Raw genomic sequence first — 15,144 nt, 5'->3', positions numbered from 1 at the left:
GGAGTAAAACAAATCAAAACATTAGGAGAGGTTTCGGAGTTCCTACTAAACCTTTGTTAACAAATGTTTGGTTCGTCTCGAGGCGACTAACAAGCACCGACGGGCAACACCATACACCACGTCTCTGCGGCAATAGCGAGCGACATGCGGAATGAAGCGGACCGCCATCACCAAGTCGATTCAGGAAGTCACACAAAACTAAATGACGGGTGAATGACCACCCGCATAAAAGCTCTCAATAAACAAAATTACAAATCTAAATGCTAATATTTATCTATGTGTTACCAACTCCGCAGACAAGTTACCTTGTCGGAAGAATTTTCCCCTGATCGTGTACGCTTTGCTTGTTTACATCAGAATAGGGAAAGGGATGCTGTTGGTAATAGCATTGCACAGATTGAATTATGGTTTTCCCCAAACTGGAAAAGTTCTAGCAAAATGTAATACGTAAACCTCGTAGTCCGTGTAACGAGACTGAATCTGTTGATTGATCCATTTCCAAAATATAGGTGATACTACGGTAAAGTCACCGTTCGGCATCTGCCCCGTACTCGTACAATGCCAGTCCAGTTGGGTTCCTGGCACATTGGGTACGTTTCTACCGTGGAATAGAGATGGGCGAAACAGTTCACTTCGAAGAACCATTCCCGACTGAACAGTTCTATAAAAAGAACTAGTTCAGATGAACCGTTCTTCCGTTCAGCTGATATTTTACTTGTATCTAGCGAATGTCTCTCAAAACATTCGATTCTTGGAGAGGAACCAAACAGATGCTGCCCAAACTATTATCTGTATGCTTAACAAGTTCATCAATGGTGGCGATTTCTTCATTATGTAAAACTAGAGAAATAGAGAATGAGATGAGTCGTTCGCTTATGAGTCGTTCTTCGCCGGTTTTATTCTGGGAGAGCACAGAGAGCGGTTTGTGGGACGGCAAGTCAGTTCATTTTCATTCGTTTGCCTAAAAATCGGTCCGAGAAATTCGCTAAACGGCTTTGGGTCATATTCAGTTCATTCGCTTTGAAGAGAATTGAGAACTACCGTTCTTTTAAAAAGAACTTCCGTTCGCTCATTCTCTTCAAAGAACCAGTTCACTTCAACCGTTCGCGAACGAATTGCCCATCTCTACCGTGGAAGGCAACCCACGAGCACCGACGCGCGACACCATACACCACATCACGACTTCTTACGGACATAGGATTCAAACTGTGAAATTCCGTTCAATTACTTTAATATTTTTTCGCAAAGGTATAGTAGGAACTCCAAACCTTTAGTAATGTTTAGATGGGTACTGTTCCCCAGCCCAGTTCTTTAAGAAAAATCGATGGTCAAATTTTTTTTGAGGTCTTAAGAAAAATCTGTTTAACAAAAATGTCATCAAAAATTTCTTTACATGTACGTACCATTAAAAAGAAATTTTACTATCACGCTATTTTTAAACATTTTTCATTAAATTTTTTTTCTTGGATTTATTTTTCAGATATCGAAAAATCAATATTCTAACAATTAACATTTTCTACGTAGTTCGATGGGATAATAGGAGACGGCCCTTTTCATTCTCTGTTGAACAGCTCATACAAGCTTTGGTTTTAAGCTGTTAAACCACGTTCCAATTTTTGTTCAGAAGTTTCTTCTCTATGTGTTTTCAGAGACCCCAAACCTCGGGTAATTTTGTTTTCTCTTCAGTTTCCAATTTAAAAAAAATATTATTTCGCGGCTTTGTTTATGTTTAATTTTATTGCAAAATTGTCTTAGCCCAGAAGAAATGAAGATCGACAATTAAAAACAGATATGATGTAACGAAAATAGCAAAAAATATGAAAATGTTAGAAAAATAACCAAAAGAAAAAACAAGACAAGAAAAATAAGGAAGTGATAAGGCAAAAGAATAATAAAAATAGGAAAATGGTGTAAATAATGAGTAAGTAAGGGGATAGGGGAAAATAAGAAAAAACGGATGAAAATATGCCCCAAGAAAAAGGAAGAATAGAATAAATCAAAGAAAAATGAAAAAGGTGAAAAAAAAGCAGAGCAAAGAATTATTCCAGAAAAATTAAAACAGAAATTATTTAAATGAAAATCATTATTAAAAAATTCAGATCCAAAATTTTGATTAATATTACCAAAGTCAAATATTAAATAATATAAAACAAATACAGCGAAGACCCGATTCATCAGCCCTCGATGTTGTGTACTCCCAATTTTTGACCCGATTTTGTCAGCTTCATATGAAAATTGATAGTTGGTAGTTTGATGGGCTCTAGCCAACGAACCATGTTGAATTCGAGTAAATTCATTCTTGAGCATATTTTTCTTATCTTAGAGATCCGAAATATGCAAAAATAAAAATTTTCCATTTTTTTCAACTTTGTCCTGTCAGACCCGCTTAAGGGAAATTTTTGCTAAATAATCAGAAAGGGTTATAAGGCTATATTTAGGGACTAAAAAAATATTTTAAGGGCTCCGGTTTCTTAAAAAAAATATATAAAATATATGTCTCGATTTTGTCAATGTTCCTGTTTTAGCAAAAACTTGTATAAAGCGAAAAACTGAAAGGAACAAACGTTAGAAAAAGAAATAATGATTAAATAGTACTAAACAAAATGATATAAAAAAAGTATATATGATAAGAAAGCAAAAAAAAACAATGATGAAGATAAAAGGATAAAAAGAGAGGAAATAAGAGAGTGAAAATAAAATAAAGTATAGAAGACTTTTTTTAAAAATAGTTCATTAATCAAAATAAAAGAAGAGGAAAAAAAACAACAGAATGAAATATAAAATATAAACTTGGAATGATAAAAAAGAATAAAGAAAGAACGAAAAATTGACTGAGAATCAAAAGAAAAATGAAACTGTAGAAAGAAGGTTGAAAAGAAAAGAGAAGGAATTAAAAAAATTAAAAAAGGAAAAAATGAGAGAAAAACAAAAAAAGAATAAAAAGGTGGAATGCTCGAAACAACAAAGAAAGGACGACAACAGCAGTAAACAAAAGGAAACGAATGAAAAAGCGAACTAGAAATACTCATAAAACAGTTTAAGCGTTAAGAAAAAATTGAAAGAGTGCGAAAAATGCGGAAAATAAGTAAAAAACTAAGTGTTACAACGGAACTATAACTATGGAAAAAGGGTAAATTAATTAAAAAGAAGAATGGAAAACATGCAAAGAATGCAGCAAACAGAAATAGCAAAATTGAAAGGATGGGGGAGGGTAGTTCCAAAAACCGAAGAAGACAAAACAAAAAAACTAAAAAAGGAAGAAAAAGAATGAAAATAACGAAGGAAATTGGAACAGAGAAACAAATGATCCTCCCTTAGGTTCAAGTCTAGGGGAATAAAATAAAGGGAACAAAACAAGATAAGAAATAGTGAGGAAGCCTCTAAGAGAATAAAAGGGAGAAAAATTAAAAAATTAAGTGCTATGAAATAAGTGAAAAAGGAGATGGACGTAATGAAGTAAACAGTAATAAAAAAGGAAGAACAGAAAAAAATATGAAACGAACATAACAACAAAATAGTGAAAAACGTTGGAAAATTAGAAAATAATATGCAGAGAAAAAGTGTAAAAGTAGTAAAACAGAAATTCCCTATACAGCTGAAAGAATGACAAGCAAAAAGGAGAAATGGGAGTGAAACAAGCAAGAAAAACTGAAACAAAGAAGCATAAAATGGATTGGGGAAACAAAAGCAATAAGAAAAAAGAAATGAAGTAAAACAGAAAAGAGGAGCAAGGAAAAAAACGAAGCCAAAGGAAAATGTGAAAGAATAGAAAAATAACGAGTAGAAGAGGAAAAAAGTAAAAAGTTAAATTTGCATGAAGCAAGAAAAAGGAAATGGAAAATAGACATATAAAAAAAGCAAAAAATGAAAAAAATAATGATACAAAGTACAAAAGGAAGCAGAATCGGAAAAACTAGCAAAATAAATAAAAATAGGAACATTTTACCAATAACAACAATTACAGTAATTAGAAAGTTAAAAATAAGTAAAATTGGACAAAACATAGCAAAGAAAACGGCGAAAAAATAAAGAAATTGAATTACGGGAAAAAGGAAAATAAAGAGAAGCAGATAATGATTTCAGAATTAATTGGTTGATTTATATAGAAACGAATACTTAACAACTGAGATGAAAAACGATAAAACTTAGAAAAAGCGAAAAATGATTAGAAAGTTGCCAAATGAAATATTTCAGTAATTTTGTTTATTAGGCGCTTTAACCAGATGGTCATGCGCCCAAAAATGAATTGATGAACAAACCAAAAAATTAAACATTTTGAATAACGAATAAATTTAGAGATGTATCCATAAAATGATAATTTGAAGCGTTAAAAAAACATACATATAGAAAAAGAAAATTTGGAAAAAGGTGGGAAAGTAACAGAGACGGTTGAAAGGAAAAGAGAAAAAATGAAGAAAGGGGGCCATAAAAAAACAAGAAACACTGACAGAAAGGATGGATAAAAGCAAGAGAAATATATGAAACCAAAAATAAAAAGTAAGGATACACAAGTGGTTCAAATGGAGTGTAGGAAACACGCAAAAAGAGATACAATGAATAAAAAAATGTAAAACAACTAAATAAATAATGACGATAGAAAAAAAAAATAGAAAAGTGGAAATAGAAATAAAAAAAGTGGAATATGGTAAGCAAGAATCAGAAAAAGAGCAAAAAGCGAAATTAAAAGAAAGCAAAACAGCATAAATGAAAAAAATGCATATCAATGCATTTTTTCATTTATCAATGAAATCACTGAAAAATCAAGAAAAGAATTCATGGAACAAACTACGAGGGAAAAAAGAAGTCAAAAACAAAAGGGTTGAATGTAAAGAGAAAATGGCAGATTGGAAAAAATGAAACATCATAAAAAAATATATCTGAAAAAGGATAACTAGAAGAAAAGAAGCGGTTAAAAGTATGCGGTCCAAAAAAAGTAAGGAAAATAGGCCTGAAAAATTCTTAAACGATAAAAAATCATAGAGATAAGTATATAAAAAAGTATAAACGGAAACGAGAAAATATTTAAACATTCAATTTTTTTTCTAGTAAACTAGAAAAAAAGAAAAGAAGTAATTAGAAGGTACTGGATCAAGAGAAAATGTAAACAAGAAAAAAAAATAGAAGGAAAAAAAGAAAAGAAATGAGGAAGAAGCATAAAATAATAAAAGAGAAAAAGAATAAGTTGCATGAAATAAGCGAGAAAGGCGAAGGAACAAACAGAAGACGGGCAAAAATGTTCAAATGACTAAAAATAATTGAGGAAAATATAGAAATGAACATCGTAAAATAAGAAAAAATGGTAAATAAGGGAAAGATGAAAATCCGTAGAATGTATTAAAAGAAACAAGAAAAAATGAAAAAATGATGGAAAAGACAAACAGAATGAAATAAAGAGAAAAAACAAAACTGAGAAAAAAGAAAAAAAAAAACAAAATTCGAAAAAATGGACAAAAAAAGGTAAAAGGAAGAAAGAAAAATGAAACAACAAGGAACCAAAAAATATTGAAAAAGCTTGAAGTTAAAGGGAAATAGAAGTAAGAAAAAGAAATACGAGGAAGAAGCAAAAACAGAAAAAAGGAAATCAAATGAATTCGAAATAACATAAAATGAGAAAGCAAAAAAAAAAAATGATCTTGAAAATGTTAAACACAACCCAGAGAATTTTAAAATTGGAATCTCTGAGCATGACTATTTTAAAATTAGAGGGCTCTATTCCGACTCGAGCTTAATATTTTTAAATGAAAAAAAAAAATGTATCTTGAATTAAGATTCGACCCGCAACCGAAATACTCAAATTTGACAAAAACCGATCGCGGAAAACTAACCAGAAATTTTATCATTTCATTCGAAAACCAGAAGGCGAAAATGTTTTAGGATGTTTTGGATTCAGCATTTGATTTACTCTGTGAAAATTAATCGGATGAATTCATCTGGTTCCCGGGAAATTCAGATGGGATGCTATTTGTAAATTTCAATGGAATAGTAGCAATAGTGGAATGGAATAGTAACCATTGAGTGTGGTTATTTTTTCCTCAATTCAATTTCAATATTACGTTCAATGAAAGCTGTTTTCAAAAGCCGTCAGATCGATCAAGAGAATAAGCAACTCGAACCTTGCGCATAGCCTGAACTGTACAGTAATTAACCAATCATTCGAATGACAGGACGGGAACTTCCCACCGGTTCGATCCAAGAGCCACATTTCCTTTGATCCAACACGCCTCTGATGAGCTGCTGCAGCAGCAGCAACACTAGCAAACCTGACAGTAGTTAATCGATTGATCGATCGTTCGGACCTAACTAACAAGCTGCAGTTGGTTGTTAGAAAATCATTGTGAGGGATTGAAAAATACCGGAAACTAGTTATCCGCTGGGGAGAGATATACGGAGAGAAATGCGGACAAAATGGCAACACTCAATTCCATTGTTAATATCTAGCAGTGCTCCCAAAAACGATAAATTGGCTCGGGTGGTTCAAAAATTTGACAGTTTCGCTGGTTCAATATGGCGTCTCCGTATATTCTCTCCCTGGATGAAGATATACTGGAAACTATCTGTATTATAGAGTTCTTCGCGGACACTGTTAGGCTCACTTTTTGACAGATCACTAATACTATTTATACGGACTTGTTCGACCAATTGGTTTGGTTAGAGAGTTATTCTAATTCGTTGTAAATCGTACTGGCGAACTGTCAAAGATCAACTCGAGTTAATAAAATAATAGAAAAAGATAAATTAGTTCTGGAATTTTCGTTTCGACTTCGTCTCATCAGAATCCGACACTAACTTAGTGACAGAACGCGTGTTATATGCGTAGGAAAAACACAAAGTGGTCGCTGGCTGGTGTCTTTGCACATTTCTCTCTAAGAGGATTGGTAAAGTACGTCGTTAAAACAATGAATATGTGACTCTATTCCTATTTCTGATCGAAATTAATTTTGGATTTATCTTTCTACTATATTTAATCAAAACGTCCTATATGCAAATGAAGTACAGTAAACAACGAGAGGCTCTCTGTTACACGTAGAACCTTTCGAAAAAGTATCATAGATTAATTGTATTCGAACTTTGTTTGAAAGCAACATTAGTCTGAAATTCCCATCAAAGTGCATTTTGACAGCTGGCTTCAGTATCCTTAACCCAAAATAGTTGCAAGTTTGTTGATTTGCTGAAGCAAACTGACAGCACAGAAAAAGGTGTCAAACAAACGCAGCCGCCTTCGATCTCTGTCGCCCGATAATCGCCTATTAGCCTGAAATTATGCCTGGTAGCATCAAATATTTCGCCCCTAACGGCCTGCTCAGCAGCAGCCGATTCCTGCGCTTTACTGCATTAGGCACCGTGGATATCCGCGTAACCATAAATCCCATCTAATTGACGATAAATTACAGCTTTAATAATAAATATTTATACATCTTGTTTGTGCGCGATTTCCATAACGCGTTGTGCAGGGCGCCTACCGTTTACGGTCACCGACAACGACGACGCCGCCGCCGCCGCTGCCGCGCATACACAATCGCCCATTAGAGAGAGAGACATTCGGGAGATAACTTTTACCCCCTTGAATATGTACACGTAATCGAATGACACTGCCGCGGACAGGCTTGCAGTTGCAGCCTGGCTGCCAACGCACGCTACTAATGTCTTCATTAGCGGCTGACCCCACCCGCCCCATTAGCGAGATCGTAAACAAAGCTACTTTATTCTAATGCAGAGCATTATTTTTCCGTTCCGTTCGGTTCTTTTTTTTCAGAATGTTTCACAACGGAGCAGCCGCCGCCATCTGGTGGACCTGGACCTGGACCTGTTGCTGGGTGCTGCTCGGTATCCTGGTACATCGGACGGTCGGGCTGGACCCGAAGTTTGATCCGTCGACCCGGATGCGGCTGGTTCTGGTCCCAGCGGATGCCACTGTCGGATCCATCATCTACCGGTTGCGGGCCACCGATGAAGAGTTCGAGTACCCGTTGCAGTTCGAGTTGGTCGGTAAGTTGGGAGGTCCCTGATAATGGACAAAAAAATCCATTCTAATCGCGGTAATTTCAGGTGACGCATCCTCGTCAACGGTCCAAATCGAGACGCTACCGTGCACAAAGTTCAACTCGATCTGTCAGGCTAACGTGATTCTGACGAGGCGGTTGGAACCGGGTCGGTACTACGACTTTCAGGTTTCCGTCAAGGACACCAAGGGTGGCATGTCGGTGCAGAGCTGTTCCATTACGGCCACCAATTTCAGCACGCCGCATGATGTGATATTTCCGCACAAAACTGGCATCATCATGGTACCGGAGGTGAGTGAGGTTACGATTTCTACTTGCTATCATATACTTAGTCTTGTCGGAGTTTATGTCAGTTCGATTCTCTTCCACTGCTCTGCGATCGACTCCAATGATGTCGATGTCGTCCGAGGAGTCACGAATCACGTGAGATCTCGTGATGATAGTTTCGTTCCTTTGTACACTAGATCTTCGTATCGAACATTCCAACACCATGTTGAGCAACAAATTGGAAAGTACCCTACTTCAATTCATCTAACGTCAAAAAACGAACGGGATGTCTCTCCGGCTATTCTAACGCTCGATTTTGACCCATCCAGCATTATACGAATCAGCTTAATCAATTTTATGGTAACGCCATGTTCCAGCAATATCTGTCACAGTTCGTTTCGATTCACTGAATCGAACGCTGACTTGAAATCCACAAGCGGCTTATGAGTCCGCAATCCGGCGTTGATTGTTTTGCTCGAAACTCGCTTTAGAATTCGCCGACAATGGGCCCAATCAGCAGGCCCAGTCTGCTAAACAGAACACGAGAGTGTACCTCAAAGAGAAATTAAATTTTGATCACAATATTAAATTTTAAAAAGGTTGGAAAGTTTGTTGAGTTTGAAATATTTGTTAAATTTAAGTAAGTAAGACAATTGTTTTTAAATTAATTTGAAAATTTTGAAAAAAAAAGAGTATGTGAAAATATTATGATATGAGAAAAATGTTAATTTATAAAACAGATTTTTTTAAATATCTTTAATATACGTGCGTTCACATTTTTTGAATTTTTGGTCTAGTTACTTGTCTATCCTTCTGGCCATCATATCACATAATAGATATACATCTAGGGCAAAAAAAGCACACTAATGGGCACATGACTAAGTTCTCCTTAACGGTACTGTACTGATAAACTGCTAAATAATTTATATTCCTGCTACGTTTGTTCAGGGATGATATAACCAGTTAGCGACCGAAATTTAGGGAGTTGAATATGCAGGAACCATACGCATGGTTTGGTCAGAGTGGGATTTATGTTTGAAAAATGGCAATTTTCAAGCCGATGGCAATTATTGCTTAAATGGAACCTTCAAATATTAGGAATACAAACTGGCATTTTATAAAATTATGCCGCGCGAAATTTCGCACGGAATTTCACGCCGAGTGCGAAATTCCGTTCAACATTCCGTGCGAAATTCCGCTCTAAATTCCGTACGAAATTACGTGCGAAATTCCGTACGAAAATCCGTGCGAAATTTCATGAGAAATTTCGCACAGAATTTCGCGCGGAATTTCGCTCGGAGTTTCGCGTGGAATTTAAAACGCAATTTCGCACCAAATTTCGCACGGTATTCAGATTGGAATTTCGCACGGAATTTCGCGCGGTATTTCGCACGGAGTTTTGCGAAATTTCGCGTAGAATTTAGAACCCAATTTCGCACTAAATTTCACACGGAATTTCGCACGGTATTCAAAGTGGAATTTCGCACGGAATTTCGCGCGAGATTTCGCACGGAGTCTCGCGAAATTTCGCCCGGATTTTCACGTGGAATTCCGCGCGCCATTTCACACGAAATTTTGTATAGAACTTCACGTGGAATTCTGCACGAAATTTCACACAATTTCGCTCGGAATTTTAGGTGAAATTTCGCACGGAATCTCGCGGAATTTTGCGCGGAAATTCGCGTGAAATTTCGCACGGAATTTCGTGCTAAAATTTAGACGAAATTTTACATGGAATTTCGCGCGGAATTTCGGGCGGAATTTCGCTCGAATCTCGAGGGGAATTTTGCCCGTAATTTCACACGATTTTCGTACGGAGTTTCGCTCGGAACTTTCGCACTGAATTCGCCCGGAATTTATCGCGGAATTTCGCACTGAATTTCTCACGGAATTCCGCCCGGAATTCATCACGGAATTTCGCCCGAAATTTCGTATTGAATTTTACACGAAATTTCGCGCGGAATTTTACACTGATTTTTTTACGGAATTTCACTGGGAATATCGCGCGGAATTTCGCACGACATTTCGCTTGGAATTTCGCATGCAATTTAGAACGTAATTTGGCACGGAATTTCGCGCGCCATTTCACACGGGATTTTGCATGGAACTTCACGTGGAATTTCGCACGAATCTTTCCACTGAATTTCGCACAAATTTTCACGCAGTTTCGCACGGTATTTCACTCGGAATTTTATGCGAAATTTCGCACGGAATCTCTCGCAAAATTTCGCACGGTATTTCGCGCGAAATTTCGCACAGAATTCAAAACGTCATTTCGCACCAAATTTCGCTCGGAATTGCAGGCGAAATTTCATCCGGAAGTTTGTGCGATATTTTGCACGGAATTTCGCACGAAATTTCTCAAGGAATTTCGCGTGAAATTTCGAACGGAATTTCGTCCGGAATTTCGCTCGGAACTTCGCACGGGATTTAGAGCATAATTTCGCACGGAATTTCACGCAGAATTTCGCGCAAAGCTTCGCACGAAATTTCGCTCGGGATTGCAGGCGAAATTTTGCACGGAATTTCGCATGAACTTTCGCGCGGAATTTTGCACGAAATTTCTCAAGGAATTTCGGGCAGAATTTTGCACGGAATTTTTCATGAATCTCGAGCGGAATTTCGCATGGTATTTCGTACGGCATTTCGCGCGAATTTCGTGAGTTTCGCCCGGAAATTCGCACGGAATTTCGCCCAGAATTTCGCGCGGGATTTTCGCTCGGAGCTTCGCACGGAATTTAGAGCGTAATTTCGCATGAAATTTCGCACAGAATTTCACACAGCATTTCGCACGAAATTTCGCTCTGAATTGCAGGAGACATTTCTCACGCAATTTCGAAATTTCGCACGGAATTTCGCCCGGAACTTCGCGCTAAAATTTGAATGAAATTTGACATGGAATTTCGCGCGGAATTTCGGGCCGGAATTTCGTACGGAGTTTTGACCGGATTTTCGCATTGAATTTGGCACGGAATTTCGCACAGAATTTATCATCGAATTTCGCATGGGACTTTGCACGAAATTTCACGCGGAATTTCGCACTGAATTTCGCACGGAATTTTGCACGGGATTTTGCACGAAATTTCGCGTGGAATTTCGCACGGAATTTCACGCGTAGTTTCACATGTTATTTCGTACGGAATTTCGCGCGGAATTTCGTACGGAATTTCGCCCAGGATTTCGCACGGAATATCGCACCAAATTTCGATCGGAATTGCAGGCGAAATTTTACACGGAATTTTGCGCAGAATTTCGCACGGTATTTCGCACGAAATATCTCAAGGAATTTTGCAAGGAATTTCGCGTGAAATTTCGCACGGAATTTCGTCCGGAATTTGGCTCGGAACTTCGCACTGGATTTAGAGCATAATTTTGCATGGAAACTTGGCGCGGAATTTCGCGCAGAACTTCGCACGGAATTTCGCTCGGAATAGCAGGCAAATTTTGCACGGAATTTCCCACGAACTTTCGCACGGAATTTCTCAAGGAATTTCGCACGAAATTTCGCGTGAAATTACGCACGGAATTTTGCACGGAATTCCACATGGAATTTCGGGCGGAATTTCCAACTAAATTTCGCATGGAATTTCGCAAGCATTTCGAGCGGAATTTCGCATGGAATTTCGTACGGAACTTCGCACGAATTTCGTACGGAGTTTCGCCCGGAATTTCGCGCGGGATTTTGCACGAAATCTCGTCCGGAATTTCGCTCGATATTTCGAACAAAATTTCTCAAGGAATTTCGCAAGGAATTTCACGTGAAATTTCGCACGAAATTTCGCCCGGAATTTCGCTCGGAACTTCGTACGGAATTTCACTCAGAATTGCAGGCAAAATTTTGCACGGAATTTCGCGCGATATTTCGCACAAACTTTCGCACGGAATTTCGCACGAAATCTCTCAAGGAATTTGGCGCGAAATTACGCACGAAATTTCGCCCGGAATTTCACATGGAATTTCGGGCGGAATTTCGCGCCAAATTTTGCACGAAATTTCGCACGGAATTTCGCGCGAATTTCGTACGTAGTTTCGCCCGGAATTTCGCACGGAATTTCGCCCGGCAAGTCGCACGGAATTTTCACGGAATTTCGCGCGGGATTTTGCACGGAATTACGTCCGGAATTTCACTCGGAAGTTTTCACGGAATTTAGAGCGTAATTTCGCACAAAATTTCACACAGAATTTCGCACGGAATTTCGCATGGAATTTTTCACGGAATTTCGCCCGAATTTTCGCATGGAATTTCGCCTGGAAATTCGCACGGAATTTTTCACGGAATTCCGCCCGGAATTTCGCTCGGAACTTCGCACGGAATTTCGCTCGGAACTTCGCACGGAATTGAGAGCGTAATTTCGCACGGAATTTCGCTCGAAATTTCGCACAGAGCGGAATTCAGAACAGAATTTCGCCCGGAATTTCGCACGGAATTTAGAACGTAATTTCGCACGAAATTTCTCAAGGAATTTCGCACGGAATTTCGCGTGAAATTACACATGGAATTTTGCCCGGAATTTCATATGGAATTTCGGGCGGAATTTCCAGCTAAATTTTGCACGAATTTTCGCACGGAATTTCGCACGAATTTTGAGCGGAATTTCGTATAGAATTTCGTACGGAACTTCGCGCGAATTTCGCACGGAGTTTCGCCCGGAAATTCGCACGGAATCTTTCACGGAATTTTGTGCGGGATTTTGCACGAAATCTTGTCCGGAATTTCGCTCGATATTTGGAACGAAATTTCTCGAGGAATTTCGCACGGAATTTCACATGGAATTTCGCACGGAATTTCGTCCGAAATTTCGCTCGGAACTTCGTACGGAATTTCACTCAGAATTACAGGCGAAATGTTGCACGGAATTTCGCGCGATATTTCGCACTAACTTTCGCACGGAATTTCGTACGAAATCTCTGAAGGAATTTCGCGTGAAGTTACACACGAAATTTCACCCGGAATTTCACATGGAATTTCGGGCGGATTTTCGCACCAAATTTTGCACGAAATTTCGCACGGAATTTCGCGCGAATTTCGTACGTAGTTTCGCCCGGAGTTTCGCACGGAATTTCGCCTGGAAATTCGCACGGAATTTCGCGCGGGATTTTGCACGGAATTGCGTTCGGAACTTTGCACGGAATTTAGAGCGTAATTTCACGCGGAATTTCGCATAAAATTTCACACAGAATTTCGCATGGAATTCGCACGGAATTTCGCGCGAATTTCGTACGGAGTTTCAGCCGGAATTTCACACGGAACTTCGCACGGAATTGCGCCCGAATTTTCGCATGGATGTCGCCCGCAAATTCGTACGGAATTTTTCACGGAATTTCGCCCGGAATTTCGCTCGGAACTTCGCATGGAATTAAGAGCGTAATTTCGCTCGAAATTTCGCACAGAATTTAACACAGAATTTCGCGCGGAATTTCGCTCGGAATTGAAGGTGAAATTTTGCACGGAATTTCGCGCGATATTTCGCACGAACTTTCGAGCGGAATTTCGTACGAAATTTCTCAAAGAATTGCGCATGGAATTTCGCGTAAAATTTCTCACGGAATTTCGCCCAGAATTTCACCCAGAATTTCGCGCTAAAATTTGGACGGAATTTCACATGGAATTTCGGGCGGAATTTCGCACCAAATGTTGCACGGAATTTCACACGATATATCGTGCGGAATTTCGCCCGGAATTTCGCTCGGAATTCCGTACGAAATTTTGCGCGGAATTTTGCACGGAATTCAGAACGGAATTTCGCACGGAATCTCTCGCGGGATTCCTCACGGAACTTAGAACAAAATTCTGAACTGAATTCAGAACAGAATTTCGCTCGGAATTTAGAACGTAATTTCGCACGAAATTTCTCAAGGAATTTCGCACGGAATTTAGAACGTAATTTCGCACGAAATTTTTCAAGGAATTTCGCACGGAATTTAGCGTGAAATGTCGCACGGAATTTCTCCCGAAATTTATAACGTAATGTCGCGCGGAATTTCGCCCTGAATTGCGCGAGGAATTTCGCAAGGAGTTTCGCACGGAATTTCGCACGGAATTTCACACGGAATTTCACACGAAATAGCGCGCGGAATTTCACAACGAGATTTCGCCCTGAATTTTGCGCAGAATTTTGCACGGAATTTAGAGCGGAATTTTGCGCAGAATTTTGCACGGAATTCAGAGCGGAATTTCGCACGGAATTTTGCGTGGAATTTTGTACAGAATTACGCGCGAAATTTTGCGCGAAATTTCACGCATAATTTTGCAAGGGATTTCGCTCGGTATTACAGGCAAAATTTCGCGCAATGTTTCACACGGAATTTCGAACGAGAATTTGCGCGGAATTTCGGGCGGTATTTCGCACGGAATTTCGCACAGAAACTTTCGCGGAATTTCGAGCGGAATTTCACACGGAATTTCGCTTGGAATTTCGCCCGGATTTCGCACGGAATTTAGAACGTAATATCGCACGGAATTTCGCTCGTAATTGCAGGCGAAATTTCGCATGGAATTATGAGCGATATTTCGCACGACCTTTCACGCGAAATTTCGAACGAAATTTCTCAAGGAATTTCGCACGGAATTTCGCGTGAAATTTCGCACGGAATTTTGCGCGAAATTTCGCTCGGGATTTCGCACGGAATTTCGCGCGGAATTTCGCTCGGAACTTCGCACGGCATTTAGAACATAGTTTCTCACGGAATTTGGCGCGGAATTTCGCCCGAAATTTCACGCTTGAATTTCACACGGAATTTCATACGAAATTTCCCGCAGAATTTCGCACGGAATTCCGGACGGAATTTCGCACGGAACTTCGCACGGAATTGCGCCCGGGATTTCGCGCGGAATTTCGGACGGAACTGTGCACGGAATTTCGCACGAAACTTCGCG

At 39.0% G+C, this 15,144-nt stretch overlaps 1 protein-coding gene across 2 annotated transcripts in view; it reads left to right on the top strand.

The window, feature by feature from the left end:
- The window catches only part of LOC131686759 (cadherin-86C-like), a 385,841-nt gene that overhangs the window by 339,055 nt on the left and 31,642 nt on the right, over positions 1-15,144 (top strand). For both annotated transcript variants that reach the window (XM_058970741.1, XM_058970731.1), the window contains 2 exons: positions 7,754-7,986; positions 8,047-8,291. In XM_058970741.1, coding sequence (XP_058826724.1) covers positions 7,755-7,986; positions 8,047-8,291 — 477 coding nt within the window. In that variant the 5' untranslated portion in view covers position 7,754. The remainder of the gene's footprint in view (positions 1-7,753; positions 7,987-8,046; positions 8,292-15,144) is intronic.

The sequence above is a fragment of the Topomyia yanbarensis genome, chromosome 1 (genome assembly GCF_030247195.1).
Source record: "Topomyia yanbarensis strain Yona2022 chromosome 1, ASM3024719v1, whole genome shotgun sequence".
Taxonomy (NCBI): Eukaryota; Metazoa; Arthropoda; class Insecta; order Diptera; family Culicidae; genus Topomyia; species Topomyia yanbarensis.
This window is presented reverse-complemented; position numbering and strand designations above follow the sequence as displayed.